Source organism: Ranitomeya imitator, chromosome 2 (assembly GCF_032444005.1).
Source record: "Ranitomeya imitator isolate aRanImi1 chromosome 2, aRanImi1.pri, whole genome shotgun sequence".
NCBI classification, from domain to species: Eukaryota; Metazoa; Chordata; class Amphibia; order Anura; family Dendrobatidae; genus Ranitomeya; species Ranitomeya imitator.
The window spans coordinates 847642181-847656590 of NC_091283.1; the positions used below are offsets into that span (position 1 = coordinate 847642181).

Here is a 14410-nt window from a genome sequence, read left to right on the forward strand (position 1 = left end):
GAAAAAAGGACTCGTCTGGCTACCCAAAATGTAGATGATCTAACCTTCATTAAAATGAACCACAACTGGATTTCAAAATCTTTTGCCCCACCCTGCCCGGCTGACACCTAGCTTTCCTATGAAAAGGTCTTGCCTGTGGACTATTCTGAATGACTTTTCCAATCTCGTAATTTTCTTCACCTGATTGTCCAGCATACGACATGTTTCCACCTCACGAAATGGCCAAACTCCCCACACGGGGCCGTGCTATCGCCACTTTGCGCTTGGACCCTTGAGAGTGCTGTTTGTCTGAAGAGGTGGGTGTGGCCGCTTTTGGTCGACGGCACTGCCACTGGGTCCCTCATAGTACAATAAAGTGTCTCTGGCGGTGGTGGTGCGCACCCAACGTCAGACACACCGTTGTAATATGAGGGGCCCTGTGCCTGTACCGCCGGCCACAAGACAGTTCCCCCCCCCAGCTCAAACAGTGCTGTACCACTAGCAAAATTATCTCTCACAGCTTCACCAATGTGTAGTCTAGCCGCTGACATCCTTCAATGCCTGGCACTGACAATACCATTGTTTTGACATTTTTGTTATGTTAGGCCTTCGAAGCCTGTCTGCGGTCCCTTCTTTCTACAACTACTACACTGACCAGGCCACTGCTGGCCGTGTTACCCTGGAACCAATTTAAAAGTGCCTACAGTCAGCCCAATTTTGTTATGTTAGGCCTTCGAAGACTGTCTGCCGTCACTCCTTCCACTAGACTTCCACTGACCATACACTGCTGCCCATGTACCCCTGGAACCAATTTAAAGTGCCTACAGCCAGCCCAATTTTGTTATGTTAGGCCTTCGAAGCCTGTCTGCGGTCACTCCTTCCACTAGACTTCCACTGACCAGACCACTGCTGCCCGTGTACCCCTGGAACCAATTTAAAAGTGCCTACAGCCATGTGTTATTATTTTAGGCCTTCGATGCCTGTCTGCGGTCACTCCTTCCACTAGACTTCCACTGACCAGACCACTGCTGCCCGTGTACCCCTGGAACCAATTTAAAAGTGCCTACAGCCAGCCCAAGTTTGTTATGTTAGGCCTTCGATGCCTGTCTGCGGTCCATTCTTTCAACTACTACTACACTGACCAGGTCACTGCTGCCCGTGTACCCCTGGAACCAATTTAAAATTGCCTACAGCCAGCCCAATTTTTTTATTTTAGGCCTTCGATGCCTGTCTGCGGTCCATTCTTTCAACTACTACTACACTGACCAGGTCACTGCTGCCCGTGTACCCCTGGAACCAATTTAAAATTGCCTACAGCCATGTGTTATTATTTTAGGCCTTCGATGCCTGTCTGCGGTCACTCCTTCCACTAGGCCTCCACTGACCACACCACTGCTGTCCGTGTACCCCTGGAACCAATTTAAAATTGCCTACAGCCATGTGTTATTATTTTAGGCCTTCGATGCCTGTCTGCGGTCACTCCTTCCACTAGACTTCCACTGACCAGACCACTGCTGCCCGTGTACCCCTGGAACCAATTTAAAAGTGCCTACAGCCAGCCCAAGTTTGTTATGTTAGGCCTTCGATGCCTGTCTGCGGTCACTCCTTCCACTAGGCCTCCACTGACCACACCACTGCTGCCCGTGTACCCCTGGAACCAATTTAAAATTGCCTACAGCCAGCCCAATTTTTTTATTTTAGGCCTTCGATGCCTGTCTGCGGTCCATTCTTTCAACTACTACTACACTGACCAGGTCACTGCTGCCCGTGTACCCCTGGAACCAATTTAAAATTGCCTACAGCCATGTGTTATTATTTTAGGCCTTCGATGCCTGTCTGCGGTCCATTCTTTCAACTACTACTACACTGACCAGGGCACTGCTGGCCGTGTACCCCTGGAACCAACATCAGAAAATATAAAAATAAGTATTTTGCTTATAAAAAAGAAAATACTGGTGAGATATCAAATGCAGACATTTTAACATTAAAAACAAACACACAACTCTAATCTGGTACAGTACTAAAAATGGCCACCAGCTACAATTACTTTCTCCTGCAAGTAGTTAACTGAAAGTTTTTTTAAATTGAAAACACACATATGGCATCCACCGAGTGTTGTCCTGTCGCGTCTTCTTTATATTATTGCCGAGAAGATGCAAAATAATGAAAATAATAAAATCATTAATTACCAAAATAATAGAGAAAGTCAACACCACATTGCAAATAAACATTCATTCCAAATAAAGAAGCAGGGCGCGTCCGAGGGTGAGTATATACCTAATAAGAATATAATCACCCTCGGACGCGCAATGCTTATTTCCAACAGCCTTCCTTCCTAAGAATCAGCCCTTCCGTCGTGTAGAGAGACGTTGTGTTACACTCCAAGGTGTTCCCCAGGTTGCCTTTCCTGAGCTTCGATCTTCCGGCTCTCGTTTAGTAGTTCTTGGAAACTACTCTGCATTAGGCCTTCAAATTGGGTATGGGGTGTAGAGAGATGGTGTGTTCCACTCCAAGGTGTTCCCCAGGTTGCCTTTCCTGAGCTTCGATCTTCCGGCTCTCGTTTAGTAGTTGTTGGAAACTACGCTGCATTAGGCCTTCAAATTGGGTATGGGGTGTAGCGAGAGGGTGTGTTACACTCCAAGGTGTTCCCCAGGTTGCCTTTCCTGAGCTTCGATCTTCCGGCTCTCGTTTAGTAGTTCTTGGAAACTACACTGCATTAGGCCTTCAAATTGGGTATGGGGTGTAGAGAGAGGGTGTGTTACACTCCAAGGTGTTCCCCAGGTTGCCTTTCCTGAGCTTCGATCTTCCGGCTCTCGTTTAGTAGTTGTTGGAAACTACGCTGCATTAGGCCTTCAAATTGGGTATGGGGTGTAGCGAGAGGGTGTGTTACACTCCAAGGTGTTCCCCAGGTTGCCTTTCCTGAGCTTCGATCTTCCGGCTCTCGTTTAGTAGTTCTTGGAAACTACACTGCATTAGGCCTTCAAATTGGGTATGGGGTGTAGAGAGAGGGTGTGTTACACTCTAAGGTGTTCCCCAGGTTTCCTTGCCATTGCTTCGGTCTTCCGACTCTCGTTTAGTAGTTGTAGAAAAGTACACTGCATTAGGCCATACAAAATGGGTATGGGGTGGAGAGAGATGGTGTGTTACACTCCAAGGTGTTCCCCAGGTTGCCTTTCCTGAGCTTCTATCTTCAGGCTCTCATTAAATTGTGGTTAAATGGAACAACTGCATTTGGCGTACTAGTTGGTTTGGGGCCTACTATCGGTGTCTGCCACTCCTTGCTGTTCTCCTCCACTGAACAAAGCTGTGCCGCCTGTTTACTACGGTTGCCAATTTTGAACTGCATTTCGACTACTTACTGATTTGGCCCTACTCTCTGTGTCAGCCTCTCATTCCAGTTGTCCTCCACTGCAATGCCCCCTGGTTATTCCTGTGTTACCAATTTTGAACTGCATTTAGCCCACTTTCTTCTTTGGGCCTATATCTGTGTTTCCACTTCATCGTGCCCATTGCCCAGCCAGTGATAGATGAGTCTGCTGGTACATTGACCCATAACGCAACATTCCCCGTGCACGCTACACAACAACATTGTGACCCTGCTGAAAGTCAGGTTGCTCTTCCCGCATACCATACCACCTTACACGGGGACAAAGAGGAAGGTGCAGATGAAAGTGCAGGTTCCTTCATCAGGTGGGGGGAGGAATACTAGTTGGCGACGTCACTGGCACAGGGCCTCTCATAGTACGCAAAAGTGTTGCTGCCGGTGGGAGGCGCCCCCGCCGTGCAAACACACCGCTGTACTTTGAGGGGCCCTGTGCCAGTGCCAATGCCAACGAGTGGGCCCCCCCTGCTTGCTCAGGTTCACAGCACTTGCAAAGTTGAAATACTTACCTCTCCCTGCTCCACTGCCGTGACGTGGTCCAGATTTCCTGGGCCCACTAATTACTTGAACCAGCCCTACCCCCCACAACTTTAGCCAAATGACCCCCAATTTCAAATGCCTTCCAATTATTATAAGGTAAATTACGCTTGACAAGCTTCATTAAGAAGAATGGATGGTTTTGACATTAAAATGGCCACTCTAGGTGTTTTCCTGGCCCCCACTCACTGCCGACTATGCTGCCCCATTGACTTGCATTGGGTTTCGTGTTTCGGTCGATCCCGACTTTACGTCATAATCGGCCGATTTCACTCGACCCGACTTTGGACATAGTCGGGTTTCGCAAAACCCGGCTCGACTCTAAAAAGGTCAAGGTCGCTCAACTCTAATCTCAGCCCATTGAGAACCTGTGGCCAATCCTCAAAAAGCGACAACATACCCCAATAACTCTGATAAGCCCAAGCTCTGATGAGACAAGAGGGCGGCCATCAGTCAGGACCTGCCCATATGCCGATATCCAGCTGCCGGTGAAGGGCAGAAGTTTGGAGAATAATGGGCATCGCTGGGAATATTGAGGCATCACAGAAGCTTCATTGATTTGTTAATAAAATGTAACAAGGTGCGGAATGTTTATAATTGTCCCTCAGTAACCATAGAAACAGGAATTAAAACAACGAAAACACTGTAGCCACAAAATCCGGAAAACAAAATGTGTGTCAGTCTCAGAACTTTTGGCCTGGACTGTATACATGCAGGGAGAAGCTCCTGGGATCATGAAGCACGATATGTACTAGGACCCCCGCAAACATCACAAGGGCCCCAATACACGCTTATCAATACCTTCCTACAGACTTTCCCATCTGGCTGCAGAGATTTTGAGCGGCTTCTCTCGCTCCTGTCCTGTTATGTGGCCACAGGATGGCACCCACTGATATATACAGCCAGTGGAGATTTGGGGCGTCCCTGTAGGATTCTGGGCAGCGGAGGCTGCATGAGATAATTATGGGAGGAAGGAAAGAAATAGCCTGTAAATGACAGAGCACACAGGAGGGCCTGTGCTTGGCCAGAGCTACTGGGACGTGTATTTCTTTGTGGATTCGGGTGGGATCTCCACCACATTTACTGACGGCTAAGGCTTTAGTTATCAGGGGCACATAGGCGGTGAGGAGTTTAGGGGGGTCATATAATCAGAGAACCGGGGCAGCTATCACACCAAACATACTCCATTAACTTTCTGTTCTACTTCTTCACCATTTTCAATATCTCTGTTTGTTCTCACTGTATGGAAATAGTGATTAGGTGACTGTAGCTGTCCTGAGGGTTTGCTACTATGTATCATGTGTGAGGGAAGCAGCAGCTCATCTCTTTGCTGGACCCCTGGTTTATACGTAAACCTTGCATTGTACAGCGCTGCAGAATATGTTGGCGCATTGTCCGTTCACCAGGGACTGCAGCGTCTACCCATGACTGAAATCCCAGGTCTGTGCAGAGACAAATGATGAAATATCTGATTGTAACCGGATCCTGCAGGTAATGAGTGATAGTGATCTTGTGTTCTCACACAGGAGAATTATCTCACTTTTCCCGGATCAAATTCCTAAAAAGCCGATGAATCAGATTCTGATGTCGCCGCTCCCTTTGTCTAGGATCCCCCGAGACGTCAGCACTTTCCTATCCCCTTGGGTTTACTAGTACATTTTTGGGGGTTGATCAGCACTTTTTATATCGTGGCGTCCATCTCCATGAGTCCCATTACCAAGATCCCTGTCATTTTGCTGCCATCCATGTAATGGGTGTCTACAGTCCCGCTGAGAGGGGTACTGGCCCTCGGAGGGATGTGTTTTTCAGCCCTTTCTTTGGGGCCCATATACTCTACCTATGGGTTTAGTCTTCCCCTAGGCTGCAGCGGCACCCACTATATACCCGCACCCACTACAGTTAGACCCCCATGTGCTATCCCTTGTGACCACCAGGTGGCAGCCTGCATGTCACCTTCTGTGGTCTATGGTATCATGACACAGATATCAGGGGTTCTTTCCTTTTGAAAAAATAGCATATTCCAGTCTATGCAATAAGACCCCAAACATCAAAACTCTTCATTTTCCACTACAATCAATGTGTCGTGCTTCCTATTTGTAAGACTGGCTGTGCCAGGTGCTGCAGACCTGTGCCCAGCACTTGGAAGGGATGGGGAGAGACTCGACAGGGACCCCTACGTTATGCTGACTGGCACCAAAACAAAGGAACGAAAAATAAATGCTGCTGAGGCCTCTGATGAGAAAGTAGAAAGCTCCAACTTTTCTGTAAAACAGGTCAAAGGGAGGGAATCGCAATAATAACATGGAGGCAGAAACCAGCAGGAGGGTGGAGAAGGTTAATGATACATTGTCCCGACCATCCTCACTGTACATTGTAAATATAAGAAAAACATTCCGGGGAAAGGATTCCGTCCTGGCATGTACACTGCGTGCAGAATAATTAGGCAAGTTGTATTTTAGAGGATTATTTTTATTATTGATCAACAACTATGTTCTCAATCCACCCAAAAGACTCGTAAATATCAAAGCTTAATATTTTTGGAAGTTGGAGTGGTTTTTTTTTTTAGATTTGGCTTTTAGGAGGATATCTGTTTGTGCAGGTAACTATTACTGTGCAGAATTATTAGGCAACTTAATAAAAACCAATTATTTTCCCATCTCACTTGTTTATTTTCACCAGGTAAACCAATATCACTGCACAAAATGTAGAAAAAAACATTTCCCACATGCAAAAACAAAAAAAAATAATGAATGACTAGTATAGCCCCCTTTCTTTATGATGACACTCAGCCGCCTCCATCCATAGATTCTGTCAGTTGCTTGATCTGTTTCCGACCAACATTGGTGCAGCGGCCACCACAGCCTCCAGACACTGCTCCGAGAGGTGGACTGTTCTCCCTCCCCGTAGATCTCACATTTTATGAGGGACCACAGGTTCTCTATGGGGTTCAGGTCAGGTGAACAAGGGGCCATGTCATTATTTTCTCTTCTTTGAGACCTTTCCTGGCCAGCCACGCTGTGGAGTAGTTGGAGGCATGTGGTGGAGCATTGTCCTGCATGAAAATCATGTTTTTCTTGAACGATACCGACTTCTTCCTGGACCACTGCTTGAAGAAGTCTTCCAGAAACTGGCAGTAGGTCTGGGAGTTGAGCTTCACTCCATCCTCAACCCGAGAAGGTCCCACAAGTCCATCTTTGATGATCCCAGCCCAGACCAGTCCCCACCTCCACCTTGCTGGCGTCTGAGTCGGAGTGGAGCTCTCTGCCCTTTACTGATCCGGCCTCCGGCCCGTCCATCCGGCCCATCAAGAGTCACTCTCATTTCATCAGTCTAGAAAACCTGTGAGAAGTCTTCAGATATTTCTTGGCCCAGTCTTGTTGTTTTATCTTCTGTTTCTCGTTTTTCAGCCTTCCTTACCTTGGCCGTGTCCCTGAGTATCGCACACCTTGTGCTTGTTGTTACTCCAGTAACGTTGCAGCTCTGAAATATGGCAAAACTGGTGGCAAATGGCATCTTGGCAGCTTCACGCTTGATTTTCCTCAATTCATGGGCAGTTATTTTGCGCCTTTTTTGCCCAACACGCTTCTTGCGACCCTGTTGGCTATTTGCCATGAAACGCTTGACTGTTCGGTGATCACGCTTCAAAAGTTTGGCAATTTCCAGACCGCTGCTCCCTCTGCAGACATCTCACAATTGTGGACTTTTCAGAGCCGTCAAATCTCTCTTCTGACCCATTTTGCCAAAGGAAAGGAAGTTGCCTAATAATTAAGCACACCTTATATAGGGTTCTGATGTCATTAGACAACACCGCTCCTCATTACAGAGATGCAATCACCGGATTTACTGCATTGGTAGTTGGCTCTCAGCCTGAACAGCTTGGAGTAGGACGACAAGTATAAAAAGTGTCATGTGATCAAAATACAACTTGCCCAATAATTCTGGGCCCATGCTGTCCCCAAGCACCAGATGGGATATATTACTAATATTACCCTGGATGGAGGAAAGCAAGATACAAGACCAATATCTCTGTTTCCTGTGGCTGTTGGGGTAAGTGACGGAGTCAGCGACTTTGTGCTCCGTCAAAGCTCTTAACAGTATGGGGGTCTGAGAACACCGATTCTGTTACCAATGTAGCAGACAAGGCTGCCCATGACCAGACAGGCCCTTCTGGCATTTGCCAGAATTGGCAGATGGCCAGTCCGGCCCTGGGTGCTGTAATACCACATAAACGATGTATCTATTAATGTGCACACATCCATAATGTAAAACCTCTTTGTGGAGTTCCTGGAATAATTACATTATGGATCTGTGCACATAATTAGATACATCGTTTATTTGGTATTACTGCACCTTTTACCGGATGTTTTTGATACATTGTATCTCCCATTCCCACGTGTACATTGTATCGTTAACCTTCTCCACCCTCCTGCTGGTTTCTGCCTCCATGTTATTATTGCGATTCCCTCCCTTTGACCTGTTTTACAGTAAAGTTGGAGCTTTGACTTCCTAATCAGAGGCCTCAGCAGCATTTCTTCTTTGTTCCCTTCTCTTGGTGTTATCCCTTGATGCTGCCTCACAATAGTCCTCAGAATACAATCGCCTGGAATTAGTTATTGCCCAGATCGATCAGTACATTACGTTTTAGATAGTACAGGGGTTGTTCAGCGAGTAACCTTGAATTATGGTGACGGACAGCGGTATTGGGGTCGGTCTCCCACCAATCTAACACCTATAAACAGGTTAGGTCACGAATGTCCTGGAGAATGCCAGGACGGGATATTTCATCTGCAGCGCCCCCATTACTTAACAGATCAGCCTGTTACTACCGCATTAGCACAAAAAGCCTCCTGTCCTCGGGTCAGGATTCATCAGTCACCGGATCTGTAGTCAGTGAATAGTAGAGGTAGAAATGGGGGGATTCAGGTAGGGATGGAGACCGTCAGCAATGAGGTACGGGGGGCACAATAACCCAATAGCATATCTCATCATCGGAGGTCCAGAAGTCACAGTCCAGGCCTGGCACCGATCCACGTTTTTATTTCCCTTTAAGTCAGTGGACATAATAAATGCCCACCAGGGACAGAGAACAGGCAGGAAGTGATGGCGGCCTTTATACGGCCTGAGAGCTAATTATATAAAATAATACGCGAAAACCAGAGACATTGCATTAATATTCAGCCCCACAGTGTGAGCCGGACACTAAGGCAGCGATGACCCCAAACTCCAGCGGAAATCTCCACTCAGGTGATAAACTGCAGAAAAGCATCCTGACCATGTCTGTAGAACTACAAGCTCCAGCAACTTCAGGAGGTGTATCACAGGGGCGCCCATACACGCAGAGGCAGAGAGTAAACATTGGTGCAATTAAAGAGAAGCTGCTGCCAAGGCGAGAAGTGGCCGCATTCTGCGCACATTTCATTCCCGCGGCCCCTCTGAGTATAGTGCAGAGAGATCAGGGTTGTATTTAGTTGGTTCTGTTTAGGTTTTTGGGTTTTTCAAGTGGGCGTGGCTCACAGGGTAATTATGCAGAGCAGCTTAAAGTCACGCCCAGGGGGAATCCTGACAGCACCGCAGGTTTGGTAAGATCATAGAAATTAGTGCTAAATAAAAAGGACCATATCTCTAAGACCATATGGCGGATTTAAAATTACCAACAACACCGAATCCTCCAGAGCAGCGGGAATAATATAAGAGAACATGGGACAGGTGTCAGGTCCGCTCTAACCTTAGCCTCCTTACCTTGACAAGCCAGAGCTGGTATGTCACTCTCCATAAGGAGAAGCGATACCCCTTAGACCCCAGTCCAGAGCCTCTCACCTAGCCAAATCAGTTCTCATGCTTCGCACTGACGAGGGCCAACAGCCCGAAACACCGTGTCTGCGAATTGAGATACTGATTTGGATTTTATCCTAAGTCATATTGCTCGACTCGTTAAAGGGTTGATTGTGACTTGTAGGATCGCTACTTCCAACAGGTGGCGCTATAGAGTTTAACTCCTCTTTTTCTCAGAAGAGGCAATTTGCAGGTCCACTCTAACGAATTGTTCAGTTATCTAGGAAAGATGGATGCCCACCAGTTTGGCCACAGTTGTCTATCACAGTGGCCAACAGCCACAAGTCTCCAGAAACTAAAGCGCTGACCTATGCCGTGGGGGTGAAGCTGGCGGGGCCTGTGCTCTGGGTGATACCGGAGGCTCCAGACAAAAGGAGTTGTGACCAGTCCTGAAAAACTTGTTACATGACTCCTGTAAGTCTTTGTCCCCAGTCACAGGCCACTATCATCTCTATAGTCGCCAATATCAGGATCTACTGGTTTTCTCAGGGGGGAAGCTGGGTGACAACTCCTGTAAGCGCCATATTGGTTGTCACTCAGAGAGAAGATCATATTTTACAAACACCTGTAACTCCAGGGGGATTTCGTAGCAAACACCATAATAACTGTGCAGTGCTGCAGCATCATCACCAGCTGGACGCCCGGGCATCGGAGGTCAAGTGGTCCCCAGGGGTCACAGATTTACTTCCTTACTTTTCCTACTTGAACGCAACAGGTCAAAATACAAACAGGTACAAATGATGCAAAATGCCGGCACTCTGAGGGTTAAATATTAGGAAGATTTTGTATCTTTTCAAACTGAGTCACCAAATCATAAGACATAAGAAATTCCAATTCAAGAACATCTGACCGACACAATGTAGCAAGAGGCGTCAGATCTAGAAGCCACAAACACATATAACAATAATATACGGATTATGGAAAGCAATGGATATTCCAAACAAGAGAACACTGAATACAATGGAACAACTCAGCAGAAGTGGAAAGGTTAATTCTGGAGTCCACGAATCTGGCATCACCCCCCACAGGCCTATATACTCTGCTGTATACTGCACAGCCCTATATACTCTGCTGTATACTGCACAGCCCTATATACTCTGCTGTATACTTCACATCCCTATATACTCTGCTGTATACCGCACATCCCTATATACTCTGCTGTATACCGCACAGCCCTATATACTCTGCTGTATACTGCACAGCCCTATATACTCTGCTGTATGCCGCACAGCCCTATATACTCTGCTGTATGCCGCACAGCCCTATATACTCTGCTGTATACCGCACAGCCCTATATACTCTGCTGTATGCCGCACATCCCTATATACTCTGCTGTATGCCGCACATCCCTATATACTCTGCTGTATGCCGCACATCCCTATATACTCTGCTGTATGCCGCACAGCCCTATATACTCTGCTGTATGCCGCACAGCCCTATATACTCTGCTGTATACCGCACAGCCCTATATACTCTGCTGTATGCCGCACAGCCCTATATACTCTGCTGTATGCCGCACATCCCTATATACTCTGCTGTATGCCGCACAGCCCTATATACTCTGCTGTATGCCGCACAGCCCTATATACTCTGCTGTATGCCGCACATCCCTATATACTCTGCTGTATACCGCACAGCCCTATATACTCTGCTGTATACCGCACAGCCCTATATAATCTGCTGTATACCGCACAGCCCTATATACTCTGCTGTATACCGCACAGCCCTATATAATCTGCTGTATACCGCACATCCCTATATACTCTGCTGTATACCGCACATCCCTATATACTCTGCTGTATACCGCACAGCCCTATATACTCTGCTGTATACCGCACATCCCTATATACTCTGCTGTATACCGCACAGCCCTATATACTCTGCTGTATGCCGCACAGCCCTATATACTCTGCTGTATGCCGCACATCCCTATATACTCTGCTGTATACCGCACAGCCCTATATACTCTGCTGTATACTGCACAGCCCTATATACTCTGCTGTATACCGCACAGCCCTATATACTCTGCTGTATACCGCACAGCCCTATATACTCTGCTGTATACCGCACAGCCCTATATACTCTGCTGTATACCGCACAGCCCTATATACTCTGCTGTATACTGCACAGCCCTATATACTCTGCTGTATACTGCACAGCCCTATATACTCTGCTGTATGCCGCACAGCCCTATATACTCTGCTGTATACCGCACAGCCCTATATACTCTGCTGTATACCGCACAGCCCTATATACTCTGCTGCATACTGCACAGCCCTATATAATCTGCTGTATACCGCACAGCCCTATATACTCTGCTGTATACCGCACAGCCCTATATACTCTGCTGTATACCGCACATCCCTATATACTCTGCTGTATACCGCACATCCCTATATACTCTGCTGTATACCGCACATCCCTATATACTCTGCTGTATACCGCACAGCCCTATATACTCTGCTGTATACCGCACAGCCCTATATACTCTGCTGTATACCGCACATCCCTATATACTCTGCTGTATACCGCACAGCCCTATATACTCTGCTGTATACCGCACATCCCTATATACTCTGCTGTATGCCGCACATCCCTATATACTCTGCTGTATACCGCACATCCCTATATACTCTGCTGTATACTGCACAGCCCTATATACTCTGCTGTATGCCGCACATCCCTATATACTCTGCTGTATACTGCACAGCCCTATATACTCTGCTGTATACTGCACAGCCCTATATACTCTGCTGTATGCCGCACATCCCTATATACTCTGCTGTATACCGCACAGCCCTATATAATCTGCTGTATACCGCACAGCCCTATATACTCTGCTGTATACCGCACAGCCCTATATAATCTGCTGTATACCGCACAGCCCTATATACTCTGCTGTATACCGCACATCCCTATATACTCTGCTGTATACCGCACAGCCCTATATACTCTGCTGTATACCGCACAGCCCTATATAATCTGCTGTATACCGCACAGCCCTATATACTCTGCTGTATACCGCACATCCCTATATACTCTGCTGTATACCGCACAGCCCTATATACTCTGCTGTATACCGCACAGCCCTATATACTCTGCTGTATACCGCACAGCCCTATATACTCTGCTGTATACCGCACAGCCCTATATACTCTGCTGTATACCGCACATCCCTATATACTCTGCTGTATACCGCACATCCCTATATACTCTGCTGTATACCGCACAGCCCTATATACTCTGCTGTATACCGCACAGCCCTATATACTCTGCTGTATACTGCACAGCCCTATATACTCTGTATTCAGTCTCCTCTGCACATTCTATGCTTCTCGCTGACATCTGACAGCGCAGCTCAATGGAAGATTCCTGCAGAACAAGCTGAAATCTCCGCTGCACAGAAAGTAAAGAACAAACTGCGGCTCTCACCTCTATATCTCTCCATGTGTGCGGCCGCCTGCTCCCGACAGATCCCGGAGCCTAATATGATCGGTGCCCGGTGCTGAACAGACTCTTCCCCCACAAAGCCCCTCCCTGTGAGATCACTGGAGCTCAGCCTGGGAACCAGCGACGACCGCCCCCCGAGAGACCCCAGAGACCCCCAGTCCGACCCGACCAAGAAAGACACCTGGGATCAGAGAGAGAGAAGCGACCACAGCGGCCAAGGGATAGAATGGGGCAGTAACATTATAAATAGGGGCAGTATTATAGTAGTTATATTCTTGTACATAGGAGCAGTATTATAGTAGTTATATTCTTCTACATAGGAGTATTATAGTAGTTATATTCTTCTACATAGGAGTATTATAGTAGTTATATTCTTGTACATAGGGGCAGTATTATAGTAGTTATATTCTTGTACATAGGGGCAGTATTATAGTAGTTATATTCTTGTGAATAGGGGGCAGTATTATAGTAGTTATATTCTTGTACATAGAGGCAGTATAATAGTAGTTATATTCTTGTATATAGGGGCAGTATTATAGTAGTTATATTCTTGTGAATAGGGGGCAGTTTTATAGTAGTTATATTCTTGTACATAGAGGCAGTATTATAGTAGTTATATTCTTGTACATAGGAGCAGTATTATAGTAGTTATATTCTTGTACATAGGGGCAGTATTATAGTAGTTATATTCTTGTACATAGGAGCAGTGTTATAGTAGTTATATTCTTGTACATAGGGGCAGTATTATAGTAGTTATATTCTTCTACATAGGAGTATTATAGTAGTTATATTCTTGTACATAGGAGCAGTATTATAGTAGTTATATTCTTCTACATAGGAGTATTATAGTAGTTATATTCTTGTACATAGAGGCAGTATTATAGTAGTTATATTCTTATACATAGGAGCAGTATTATAGTAGTTATATTCTTGTACATAGGAGCAGTATTATAGTAGTTATATTCTTGTACATAGAGGCAGTATAATAGTAGTTATATTCTTGTACATAGGGGCAGTATTATAGTAGTTATATTCTTGTACATAGGAGTATTATAGTAGTTATTATCTTGTACATAGGGGCAGTATTATAGTAGTTATATTCTTGTACATAGGGGCAGTATTATAGTAGTTATATTCTTATACATAGGAGCAGTATTATAGTAGTTATATTCTTGTACATAGAGGCAGTATAATAGTAGTTATATTCTTATACATAGGGGCAGTATTATA

At 46.1% G+C, this 14410-nt stretch overlaps 1 protein-coding gene across 2 annotated transcripts in view; it reads right to left on the minus strand.

The window, feature by feature from the left end:
* The window catches only part of AFAP1L2 (actin filament associated protein 1 like 2), a 194446-nt gene extending 181170 nt beyond the window's left edge, over positions 1-13276 (minus strand). For both annotated transcript variants that reach the window (XR_011318563.1, XM_069754358.1), the window contains exon 1: positions 13163-13276. Coding sequence is in view for 1 of the 2 variants with exons in the window: in XM_069754358.1 (XP_069610459.1) it covers positions 13163-13178 (16 nt within the window). In the remaining variant the exon portion in view is untranslated. The remainder of the gene's footprint in view (positions 1-13162) is intronic.
* Between the last annotated feature and the right edge of the window lie 1134 nt (positions 13277-14410).